Source organism: Ruditapes philippinarum, unplaced genomic scaffold, assembly GCF_026571515.1.
Source record: "Ruditapes philippinarum isolate M1 unplaced genomic scaffold, ASM2657151v2 ctg5088_1_1_1_1, whole genome shotgun sequence".
NCBI classification, from domain to species: Eukaryota; Metazoa; Mollusca; class Bivalvia; order Venerida; family Veneridae; genus Ruditapes; species Ruditapes philippinarum.
Window position 1 is genome coordinate 1 of NW_026859419.1, and position 13,447 is coordinate 13,447.

At 32.6% G+C, this 13,447-nt stretch overlaps 2 protein-coding genes across 2 annotated transcripts; one reads left to right on the top strand and one right to left on the bottom strand.

The window, feature by feature from the left end:
- Positions 1 to 794: 794 nt before the first annotated feature.
- On the bottom strand, positions 795 to 2,924 carry LOC132756446 (uncharacterized; the record flags this gene model as incomplete). Its single annotated transcript, XM_060747519.1, has 2 exons — positions 2,645 to 2,924; positions 795 to 899 (listed from the first exon to the last, which is right to left on the bottom strand). Coding segments are annotated over exons 1-2 (316 nt in total), but the record flags the coding sequence as incomplete, so codon positions are not given.
- Positions 2,925 to 11,550: 8,626 nt separating this feature from the next.
- Positions 11,551 to 12,706, top strand: LOC132756447 (probable G-protein coupled receptor 139). The gene has a single exon (XM_060747520.1). The coding sequence runs from the start codon at positions 11,693 to 11,695 to the stop codon at positions 12,443 to 12,445; it is 753 nt and encodes a 250-aa protein (XP_060603503.1). The 5' UTR covers positions 11,551 to 11,692; the 3' UTR covers positions 12,446 to 12,706.
- The last annotated feature ends 741 nt before the right edge of the window (positions 12,707 to 13,447 follow it).

Below are 13,447 nucleotides of genomic sequence, written 5' to 3' on the forward strand. Positions count from 1 at the left end.
TCAGATTTTACTAACGTAAAAACACCCCAGTTTATCGTAGCAAATAAGAAATCCGTTATCAAATCTATGTACATGCTTAATGTCCGATATGAAATATGGTGGGACAAAAAATGCAAACATGGAAGGCATGTTTCCGCGCAAATTCGTCCACGCGAAAATATGTGACAATTCACTATGACTGTATCTATCTATACTGCATTACACAATTTCAAGTACTTTTGGAAGCAAAAATATTAAGTGATTGTAAAACAAAATATAGATATCCATCACATTATGTGAACTTACTTTTTGTCCACCAATTTACGTTTCCTTCACATTTCGGCGAGAAATGTGCTTTTTACTGCGCATGCGCACCAAAAAAATACACGATGATTACCGGAAAGACGCGAAATTACCGAAATCGGCGAAATTATCTAAGGGAGGCTAATGCTACATACCACACTATGGACTGATATTGGACGTCCATAGCATGGAAATTTACATACCAATTTTTGAGTGGCTAGAAGAATAAAATGTTGATATCAAGCCACTTAAAGTTAGAAAATGATGTCTATAGAAATCTTTTATGGGGTTAGCCACTTAAAAGATTTTAGCCACATTAATGTCATACAAGCTTAATTATAGCCACATAAGTATCAGAGCGTGAAGACGGACGGACAGACAGACAGACAGACAGACGGACAGACAGACGACGGAGAAGTGATCCCTATATGTCGCCACTACTCCGTAGAGGCGACACAATAAAACGATGCTGATCTGTTACTCTGTAAAACTAGTACAAGTATTAGATCTACCTTTTGAAGCTTCATGTATAATTTGGTTGATTCTTTCTTTATCAAGACCTTCCATACCTGCCTTGTTGTCATTCAATAACATTCTTTTCACTAAAGTGCTCCCATCTGTGAAAATATAGAAAATATATTCACTACAGTAGTCCAATCTATGAAAGTATAAAAAATATATTTACTAATGTGCTCCTATCTGTGAAAATATAAATAATATATTCACTACAGTGCTCCCATCTGTGAAAATATAGAGAATATTTCCACTTCTATGCTCCCATCTGTGAAAATATAGAAAATATATTTATTACAGTAGTCCAATCTGTGAAAGTATTGAAAATATATTCACTAAAGTGCTCCCATCTGTGAAAATATAGAAAATATATTTACTACAGTAGTCCAATCTATGAAAGTATAGAAAATATATTCTCTAAGTGCTCCCATCTGTGAAAATATAGAAAATATATTCACTACAGTGCTCCCATCTGTGAAAATATAGAAAATATTTCCACTTCTATGCTCCCATCTGTGAAAATATAGAAAATATATTTATTACAGTAGTCCAATCTGTGAATGTATTGAAAATATATTCACTAAAGTGCTCCCATCTGTGAAAATATAGATATATTTACTACAGTAGTCCAATCTATGAAAGTATAGAAAATATATTCTCTAAAGTGCTCCCATCTGTGAAAATATAGAAAATATATTCACTACAGTGCTCCCATCTGTGAAAATATAGAAAATATTTCCACCACTATGCTCCCATCTGTGTAAATATAAAAAACATATTTATTACAGTAGTCCAATCTGTGAAAGTATTGAAAATATATTCACTAAAGTGCTCCCATCTGAGAAAGTATTGAAAATATATTCACTAAAGTGCTCCCATCTGTGAAAACATTGAAAATATATTCGCTACAATGCTCCCATCTGTGAAAATATAGAAAACATATTCACTACAGTGCCAGTGTATGGGTTTTTTTCACTTTTGGGGGAAGGGGGTTGGTGCCCTTTGTGGAAGGGAAAATGCAATAGTAGGGGGAATTTTATTTGTTAATTCATTTTATTATGTAATCTTTCCGGTAGAAAAAGGGGCAACTCTTGCAACACAAGTTTAAAATACATCATTTTCTCAATATTGATGTGTCGCATGTTAAACTTGTTGGGACGCCTGGAGTAGCTCTCCTCACTTACCTGAGAATGATTTGTAAACAACCTTGTTTAACAGTAAGTCTTACAGGCATAAAATAAAAGTTTTTTCGGCAGTTGGTTGCAAAAAAATGATATTCATTGCAGGAAAATTCTGGCTACTGTATAGAGGGAAATTTCAGCTTTGAGGGGGGGGAAAACATACTATTTTAAGAGGGGAATGGGGCCGAATTTCGCCGAATATTTTGGTGAAAAAAAAACAGAAGCAGAACATGCAGGCAATATGAACAACAAGGGTTAGTACATCTGTGAAGATCCCTAGAATTCCTGCCAGCAGTTTGACTTGTGAAAGGCGCACAAGATTTTTCTATTTTAAGCTCTGGCTACCATTTTGTGCAGCTAAGTAGAATGTGCCAAAGGGTTGGTTATCATCACTCATGTGAAGTTTGTCACCAGCAGTTTGACATCTGAAAGCTGGACAAGGATTATTTACTTTTAGCTCTGGCAGCCAAACTGTACAGCAAAGCAGAACGTGCCAGCAATATGCACAACAAGGGTAGGTACTGATCACTCCTGTAAAACTTTGTCGAATACAATGTCTCCCAAAAATTTTGCAAGACATAATACTGAAGCAGGTACATACATAATTAAAACACTCTTGATATTCACTTAAGTTAATTGAACAATTTTTACTATCATTCAAAACCTACCAGGTGCACTTGCCAAGTTGCTGGCTGATTGTAAAGCTTTCAGTTTCAAGTTTTGGCTTTCGGCACTGCTGTTCTGATGCGACCCTGGATGTAATAACGGAGTTACATTTTTCTTGTCGTTGTTAGGATCTGCCCACTCGGTGCTTGTCCAGTCCTCATTGTCTTCCCAACTATCCATTTCACAATCAGAGAGGCTTACGTCACTTGCCATTTTACTTGTACTTCTGTAAAAATAGAATTCCTTGTTGTATAAAAAAGCTATATTTACACAGGGAAGTCAAAGACCGGCAACGCAATGCCGTCCCGGGCTTTGGTTTGCCCAGCTATAGACTACACATTAAATAAAAAAAAAAAAACGATTGAAAAATATTTGAGTGTCATTTCTAGTTAAGTGTTGTCATTTTCCATCTTACTCAATGATAATACGCGTATTCTGATAATGAAGCAATCGCAATGTTTCAGCTTAATAATAATTAATTGTTGAGGTTTTCTAATTTATTGAAAACGAAAACAGTGCATGAAATACTGAATTACACCTTTAAATCGGAACTAGAACTCCGCGAGTTGGATGTCTCGCCTTGTGAACAGTATAGCTGTCACTTACATGTAGGCATTTTCTTCTTAAATATAGGTTATTTATAACACAGCTCTTACAATGTACATGTACCTTTAACTTTAGTGGCATTTGAACTGATTGTAACAATGTTAAATCAGGATTAATAAAAACTGTTAAATTATCAAAAATAAAAATACCCTGGAAAAGTTTTACACTGACAGATCAAATGGAGGACTCTGTGATGGATTCTTAAGCACTAAACTTCAGGTCAATAAAAAAAGCTAACATACCAAATTTGGAGCCAATCAAACTTATAGCCACCAAGTTATGCTGCGGACAAACCTATTAAGTAAGAAAATTAACAAAGGGCAATACCTGTTCTTGTGCACTGTACTTCTTTTCAATGAGATTTATCATCCTAGGAAGTTTCAAGTCCACAGTTTTTATAGTAGTATAGGTGAAATGGTTGGGATAAAACTAAAGAAAGAAAATTAACAAAGGGCAATAACTCAAAAATCATGGAGTATAGAGTACCAGATTTTGTGCACTGCACTTCGTCTAAATGATATCATCATCCTACATGTATGAAGTTTCATGTCCATAGTTTTTACAGTAGAGCTGTCATTGATTCAGTGCAAAGCAGATCAACGATATATCGATATCAAGTAACTTAAATCAACGATACACCGATATATCGATAATATCCTATACTCACTTGTCTGTCATTCATTTTCATACCTGTTTCAATGATTTCAGTCAAAAACATGTTCTGTACAGTGTCTTGTCCACTGCATGATTTTTTCTAGACAATATTTTTTGTCACCATTGCTATGAAATAATTTCACTATATAACAAAAGCATCACATTTGATATAAATAATTGTTTCTGCATATATTTTGGGTTAATTGTATAATTTCTAGACATTTAATTTTTAAGTCAAAATTATCAATTTTTTAAAATGTGTATCGATTATTGATCGACAAAAAAATATCAATGATACATCGATATTGTCGATATCGATGACAGCTCTATATTACAGTTTAGGAGAAATGGCCCGGAATAAAAATGAAATATGAAAATTAACAAAGGACAATAACTCAAAAAATAAGAAGTGCAGAGTACCAGTTTTTGTGCACTGCACTTCTAATCAATAAGATCTATCATCCTATGAAGTTTCAAGTCCATAGTTTTTATAATTAAAGAGAGATATGGCCCAGACAAAAATAAAGTATGAAAATTAACAAAGGGCAATAACTCAAAATATAAGATGTGCAAAGTACCAATTCTTGTACACTGCACTTCTTCTTAATGAGATCAATCATCCTATGAAGTTTCAAATCCATAGCTTTTATTAATACTAAAGAGACAAAAAAAAAGTATGAAAATTAACAAAGGGCAATAACTCAAAAATTAAGTTGTGCAGAGTATCGATTCTTGTGCACTGCACTTCGACTCATTATAAGAAGCATGCATACCAAGTTTAAAGTAAATCCGACTTGAAGTGACTGACTTATGCACCGGACAAGCTTATGGGGAAGCCGACACCAACGCCAACAAAAGTAACCTCTCTATTTTGCCTTTTTTAGGCGAAACAAAAATAAACAATTTTTTCTAACTAACATCCAATTTCATATAGGCTTTGACTAATTTTATATTATTTTTTTTCTCACTCACATATTTCACATTAGCTAAAGAGTCTTCAGCGAACAAAAGAGTCTTCAGCGAACAGGTTTTATTGTAACAAGAGTTATGCCTAGACCTGTCACACAACATGATGAACATCAAAATAAAAGCGACATATAAAGTTATGGAAGCCAAAACTAATGTCACATGTATATATCACATCTGGAGATATTGAAATACTTCATCACAAAACCACTTTAAATGTAACCGGAAAAATAATTCGTTTCTTCCCACATAATGGCACATTTCAATTTCACTACCTTCAAAAGTTCAATTTTGTCAATTTCGTACAGATAACGCGGTACCGAAATCAAGTTGATTTCGGTAAAGTTACCGAAATCAACTTTTCATTACCGAAATCAACTTATAAAATCACAGTTAAGCGTTTTATTATATTTTTTTCATAATAATATATTACAATAGGTTAAGTTTGACTTTCATGCAAAAAATCAGTTCGAAATAATTATTAAATATGAAATTAGAAACAAATAACTAAATATCATGATTATTCCCTGATTTGTCACGAACCGAAATAAATGTTACAATACCGAAATCGACTTGTAAAATCATAATTAAGCGTTCTATTATATTTTTTTTCCATTATAATCTATTACAATAGGTTTAGTTTGACTTTCATGCAAACAATCAGTTCGAAATAATTATTTATAATGAAATTAGAAACAAATAACTAAATATCAAGATTACTTCCCTGATTTGTCATGAACCAAAATATATGTTACCATACCGAAATCGGCTTGTAAAAGTTAAAATAAACATTTTAATAGATCTTGTTTAATTAATTAATATAAAGTCATTCAAACTGACCATAAACAAAGGAAAATGATATTTAATTATAAAAATGATGATGTTTTAGACGAATATGTATATTATATCATGATTACTTCTCTAATTGTTGCTCACGTTACAGTAGTATTAGATCAAAATATTTGGGCCAGTGTTCATGGCCAACTTTACAAAAGTTCAATGCATTGATGTCAAATAAAAGTAAAAAATATATGTTTAATCTAGCAAAGTATATAAAAGAAGCATTATGTTTACGTCAAAATACCCTTGAAAGTTTACCTGTCTTCTGATCGTATATTGTACTTCATTATTTGTCTATGTTAGTTATGTATATAATAGTCTTTGCCATAAGTTTTTTGTTTGTTTGTAAATGGCTAAAGGCAAATGTATTGCTGATTGCCAATAAATAAATGGAAAAAAAAAATGTTATTAATGTGTTGCATTACTGAAATCAAATCAGATTTCATTTCAAAGATGAGAACAACCCCTAAATAATTTGCATGAATTTCAGAAATAGTTGATTGGAAATTATCACAGTATTTAATTTGAATCCAATGATTATGATTTGATTAAAATAAAAAGACGTAGCTGTAGCCATTCATCATAACACCTTTACTAATAAGGAGCAAGCATGCACGTGCTCGGACAATGGAGGTGTTAGATGACATAACATACTCGTATTCTACTTATTGAAAAAGTGTTAAGTCATGATTTTATGTTGATCGATTTAAAATCATTTTAAATTTCATATATGTAAACAGCATAAATTTATGGAATGACTGGTATATATTTATATGATGGAAAAAATGGAACACTTTATATTGACAAATTTCAATTATGAAATGTTGTAACTTGTACGATTTGACATGTTGTGTATTACTGTATTAAGTAAGGTGTGAACAGGGTCTTTCTATTTGAAAGACCCTGGTGTGAAGTAATTAAGACAGGAGGTACAGCTGGCATACAATGTATGTTAAAGATAAAAGATTATAATGAACCATCTGTTTATGTCGTAATAAACATTTAAATAAATGACTAAAATTTAAAAATATTATATTAAAGAGTCCCCATAACATATGTTAGCGATTTGTTAATATATAGTTTAACTGTTCAATAAAAGAAAGACACAAACTTTCCAATTTCCAATTTTACTGCCTGATACATTATACAATTTTTATGGAACATTTTTAGAGCAGTCGAATTATATATCTGTATTCAAATTTATAATAGAAAATCATAAACTTCCGGTTGAAGTTGGATATTTTTTCTTCATAAAACATAAACATGTACAAAATTTATAAATATCTTTAACTCATATTACAGAGTATTTTATTTTTCCATCATAGTCCGATCATAGCTTTTTAAAAATATGATTTGATTAGAAAATTGTTATGCACGACAATCACGTGCAGATATATAACATGCTAATATGGCGGTATCAGACTTTTTCTTAAATCATTATATACATTGCATTCTAATATGAAATGGTATTCGTCTTCTAAGACATTACATGAAAAACATTTTCTATCATTTAAAGGTGTATTATTTGGTTTAGTTCATTTACCTGATTCTATGTGCAATCTATGAGATGATACTCTTTTTACAAAACCGTTCAACATTGATAATATTTAGATATGGTTGAAACTTAAAAACAGAAATATGTCTATAAAACAGAGCTCTACTAGAGTTATCTAATCTATTATCTACTAATTATATACATAATTTAAACTTCACAGCTGATTTCGGTAATGCTAAACACATAATGGGTTGTTTAGAACAAAGGGAAGTAACTCAATAATTACATTTTTGTTAATAACATCAATAAAATACAATATTTTCAATAGATTTTTTAACTGAAAGTCTATTTCATTATTTTTCATCAAATAATGAAGAAATAATAGCAATATTTTAACTAGTTTGGTTTTTACGAGTTGATTTCGGTAATGAAAAGTTGATTTCGGTAACTTTACCGAAATCAAGTTGATTTCGGTATCGTAACGTACCCCAGATAACGTGCTTTGCCTAACATTTGCAAAGTCAAAAGAAAATACATTTGGATAGTGTGTAAATGTTTCTTCAATACTCGAAGAACTTACTTTCTTAGGTTACTAAAACGAATTTACCGTAAATTATTATAAATTCATTGAAAAACATACAAATTTCATATTTACCAAAACGCCCGCTCTTTCTACCGGTGTATCATAAACCTATGTGCTTTGTGATAACTACTTTTTGCGTAACGGCAAAAATACACTACTCAGTAAATATTTTCTCTCGGTGTAGATTAAATACCACTAATTTTTTTCAAGCATCGTGACTTTTCCATTCAAAACTTAAAAAAGGTAACTTAAAACCTTTTTTTCAATCATTTCAAACGGTTCAAGTCAATCCGGACCCAAGTCAACCCGACTGCAAAATTCGCATTCTTGTTTTTGGCATAGGGAATTGTTAGAATCTCTATTCTTAGATTTCTATAAATATGCACTATAAATATAGCTTATATTTTGATATTTATAGATTCCAGTCACTGTGGACAATGCTCAGGGAAGTGTAAGTTAGAAACGCTGTCTTCTAAATTATATTTTTTAAAGACATGACTGGTGACCTGTTGAAGAAGAAGGATATAGGTGTTAGAATGGACAGAATCTCGGTAAAACGTTGAACCATGCGACGCGAAACAGCATATTGTACATGTAGTTTACAACCGTATTAAATCATCATTTTCTATGGTTATAAAGTTAGGTCATTTATTTTAACATTCACTTTTATTTTCTATCCATTTAAATTTGTCTTAAAATTCAAATAGAATGCATTAGAATTACCAGTTTCAATTACATAAAACCACATTATATTATTTCGCGACTTTATGCTAATTGACAATGAAATAGTCACAGGATATGTATAGATCTCGATTGTTGTTGTTACAGACGACATTATTAAAGTCATAGCTTATATTTAGCGATCCTAATACAATGTCAAATGCATACATAAGGTCTATTAGCTTTATTGGGTAAGTTGGATAACACCAAGTATCCTGTGCTCTCCGTACGTTATTTTAATAGCGTAATTTGTAAAGTTTTCGAAGAGCTTACCTAAATAAAAGTCTCTGCTTGAAGAGATCTTTTCTGGACAATATACCCGGTAAGTTTACTCCATTCTTAAATTTCTTAAACGACTTTTGGGGGGGGGGGGGGGGGGGGGGGGGGGGGTTAAACGTCTTAATATATTTTCTTGCTTCAGCTTGTTAAAAGTATAAATATTATTATTTATTTCGACCTTGCTATTGTTTTATGCACGGCTTTAAATGTAAATAAAGTTGTTTTCAAGCGTTTTAAACTCACTTAATATACATGTTACTTGCATATGTGTGCATGCTGTTTATTTTTTGTTTAGTTTTTTTTGCCGGGTGGGGGGGGGGGGGGGGTGTTGTGTTTTTGTTGTTGTTGTTTGGTGTGTTTGTTTGTTTGTTGTTTTTGTTTATTTTTTGTTTTGTTTGTTGCTATTTTTTTTTTCAATAGAGAAAAATGTTTCATTTTCACCATGATTCGTGATAAATGAACATTTTTTAAAATCTATAATCTAAATAGATCTATTTTCATTCTGAAGAAATAGTGTTATTAGGTTGATCACAGTCAACTGTTTATGAATCAGTTTAAAATAATTATGTAATGAACACTCAAATGAAAATTATCGATTTTTTTGCAATAAACAAATGATTATTATAAAGCAAATAATTGCACTTTTTTTTAATATATAAATAGGCATTTGCTCAGGATTTTGTCTCTTGTGCTAGGGATCTGCGGATGTTTAAAAATTTTACCAGTTCATATTATATGTTCTATTCTGCTTAAGCCGGTGCTAGAGGGCGTGGACGGTAGCTTGCAATTACCACTATCTCCATGAACTTGCTCTAATCAAACTGAGCATGCAATATTTTCATTTTTGCCGTGTTGGGCCTTTCTGGGGATTCTGTTTTTTTTTCTATTTTATTTGAAGAAAACTTACTCTTACGCTGTTACTACAGTATTAAAAGGTCAATTAGCAAGTTATAACGAGGGCATGAACTAAAATATTTGTTTAAAATATTTGCAAATAATATCATCTCTTAAGCAAAGAAAGATTTCTTCAGTTTATGCACGCGGTAAATATGATGTAGAAATTATAATATTGTTGTAAAGTTTGTCCTTATATTTATAAAAATCATATAGGAATAAATATGAAAGCGCGCAGTGTTATAAAGTTAATATTAAAATAAAGGAAACATTAAATTTTTTCAGTGAATAAGCAACAGAATGAGTTTTATGAAGGTTATGATAAACAGTTGAAATAACGATCGAATCAAGGTACGTAACCCTCTTGTTACTAGTTTGACCTTACAATACACTTGCACCGACAAAATAGATTGACAATGACAAGCTTTTTATAAATTTAATATTTTTAGGTTGTCTTCGATTTTAGGCCACACCGGCACTTTAAAGTTGAAGACATTGTCGCTTTATATGTCATTATGTGAATGCTTTATTGTCGCAAGGCGTCTTCCGATGTTCATGTTAAACTTCTTGTTTTTCTGTTAGGCGCATTCCTTTGTACATATCAAACTTGAAAATTTCTGTCATGTCCATTGCTTTGTACATGTTCAACTGGAATAATTCTGTCAGGCGTAATCCTTTGAACCTGTAAAACTGCAAAATTTCTGTCGTGCTCATTCCTTTGTACATGTCACTAGAAGCCAAATTATTTCAGGTGCATTCATTTGTACATTGTCGAACTGGAAAATTTCTGTTAGGTGCATTTCTTTGTACATTTGTAAATGTCAAACTGGAAATTTTATGCCAGGCGCTTTTCTTTGTACATGTTAAACTGGAATTTTAGTCAGGCGTCTTCCTTAGTACATGTTAAACTGGAACTTTTCTGTCAGGCGTCTTCCTTTGTGCATGTTAAACTGAAAGTTCTATGTCAGGCGCTTTTCTTTGTACATGCTAAACTGGAATTTTATTTCAGGCGTCTTCCTTTGTACATGTTAAACTGGCATTTTTCTGTCAGGCGCGTTCCTTTGTAAATGTTAAACTGCAAACTTTCTGTCAAGCGACTTCCTTCGAACACGTAAAACTGGAAAATTTCAATTCTTTGTCTACGTTTGTGTAACACTTTATAATAGATGATATTGTCTTAGATTTTATTTCAGAAAGCATTTTGCGATCATTCATGTTATTTTTTTAATCAAATATTACTATGTTGCACAAGATGGCCTAAAATCAAAACATTATGTCCCGACAAATTATATCATATTTACTTCATAATTTATATATCTGAAAATTGTCATTTTCCTTAGCTTTTCAGTATCCAGAGTACAAAACGTAATTGATGTACATACATATGATCTTTTCTGTTTGTTTTCAGATGGCTGTATTTCGGCGGTACTAGAAAACATATCCCAAAGATGCCAGAATAAATTAGTAATACGTAGCTTATTTTAAGAGTGAACCAGTGTTATTTACGTCAAAATGAATACAACCGATGCAGTGCTATTCAAAAGCTTTACAATGGATAACCTTACACATAAGAACGACATCTCTACATCTTTAACAGACGTTACTACAACTTCTTTTGTCGCATCTACAACTTCCCAGCCTCTCACTACAGTTGTGGAAACATATGTTCCAAAACCGTTGACAATAGATGACATTCTCGGTGTATATTGGGAATACAACACGGCGCGTGAGCTAGGATTACACGGATATCCGGTGATAATTGCCCTTGGAACTATGGGTAACATCCTCACCTTGCTTGTCATGTTAAGACAGAAAATGCGTCACCGTACAACGTGCTTTTATATGGCAATGATTGCCATGTTTGATACATTAGTTCTTTATTTCGCTTGTCTTAGACAATGGTTGGCGCTGCTTCATGGAAATGATGCGTTGTCGCTGAGTTCGTCCGCGTGCAAAGTCTTTAATTTCCTCACGTACACATTCTTTGACATAGCCGTCTGGCTGTTAGTGATAATGACTGTCGAACGATTTCTTGTTGTTCGTTTTCCTCTTCATGCGCCCAAAATATCATCAATTCCACGTGCAAGATTAGCCGTATTAACCCTGGTCATTATAATGGCACTGGTAAATTTACATTTCTTCTGGACGGTTCATCTCGATGAAATGGGACGCTGTATTTACATAGAAGAGTTTGAACATTTTCATGACAACGTCTGGCCCTGGATTGACGCGACCGTCTATTCATTTCTGCCATTTTTATTCCTTCTAATTTTTAACCTTCTTATCATTATTATTCATAGAAGATCTGTAATTCTACGAAGAACAACCTTGAACATTTCCAAATCTAGAACTAGAGACAGAAGGTCAAATCAGGGGACGCAACTCCGACTTAGTGCAATGCTTCTTTTAGTGACCTTCACCTTTTTGTTGTTGTCCGCGCCAAACGTTTTGCTAATTTGCTTGAGGCATAAGTATTTTGATTTCTCTGTCCAAGTTGATGATTTCCGGGATATAGCTATATATAGACTTGTGTCGATGATCACAATGTTTTGTTTATACCTCAATCATGCTGTGAACTTTTTTCTGTACTGTATAACTGGACAAATGTTCAGACGAGAGCTATTGAAAATAGTCACGTGCCAATGCGACGCTGCACGCGCTCGATCATCTATGTTCTCGGATTTTACAACTCGAACTGTGAGATTGAGCGAGTCATCAATGCCAAGCAGCCCTGATCTTGTCAGAAGGCAAACAGATTACATCTAAATATGAAAAAGTGCCGAGTAAAGTTATTTTATGAATATGAAACACTGAAGTGTTTTAACAGTAAAGACTCTCCCCTAAAACATTTATACACATGCCATAAATGAGTTTTTTAATGGCGGCGCGGTAGTTTACAAAATATGAACTCCTCTAAAAATTGATTTACTTACCTGAAAAATGATGTGATGAAACTAGTATTTTGTAACATCTCCTTTCTGAAAAATGACCTGTCGACATCTTCTTGGCAGACTATCATACAGCTTTTGGATAGGGGAGACCGGGGCAAAATGATCCATGGGGCAAAATGATCCATCGCGATTTTTCACGTGATGACGTCATCTGTGACCTAATCAATTTTCTCCGACAAGGTGTCCGTAGTTCGGCCATATTTATCGGGACAAACGATATCGTAAACTTTACTGATAATAAATCGTGAAGAAAAATCGATTTTGGAGCTACGTAAGAAAATTTTGATATTTTTTAACTTTTGTTTAAAACAAAAAAAATAATTACGATATTTTTGTTTGTATGTATTGGTATGATAGTAGATAAATCCTGCTTTTGTAAACTTCAACAAATGTTTCTGAATTTTGATTAATTTTTTTTACATAATGCTCATTGAATGTGAATGGTGCTGTTGGGGCAAGATGATACAGTACGGCCGGGGCAAAATGAAACAGTGTATCATCTTGCCCCATACATTAAAATAAATTTCAGGATTTATGTCATCGTGATTCAACGTACCCGTAACTATAAAAATATATTTATATGCTTGCTTTTGTCTTTAAAATATCATAAAAGTAATGAAATGCCATCATATTGTTTCAGAATGGTTCGTAATTACGTCAGAAAAACCAATCGAGGTTGTACTCCAGGTGATGTGATACTAAAGGCCATCAGGTGTGTGTCGTCAGATGGAATATACGACTGGCCGCTGAGAAATATAGTGTTTTTTAACAATAATTCGTTAACTGTACAGTAATATCGTTAAATACAGTATTTGCT

What these genes read in the sequence shown, in the direction of transcription:
- LOC132756447 (XM_060747520.1), top strand. Translation starts at nt 11,693, where the DNA reads ATGACTGTCGAACGATTTCTTGTTGTTCGTTTTCCTCTTCATGCGCCC.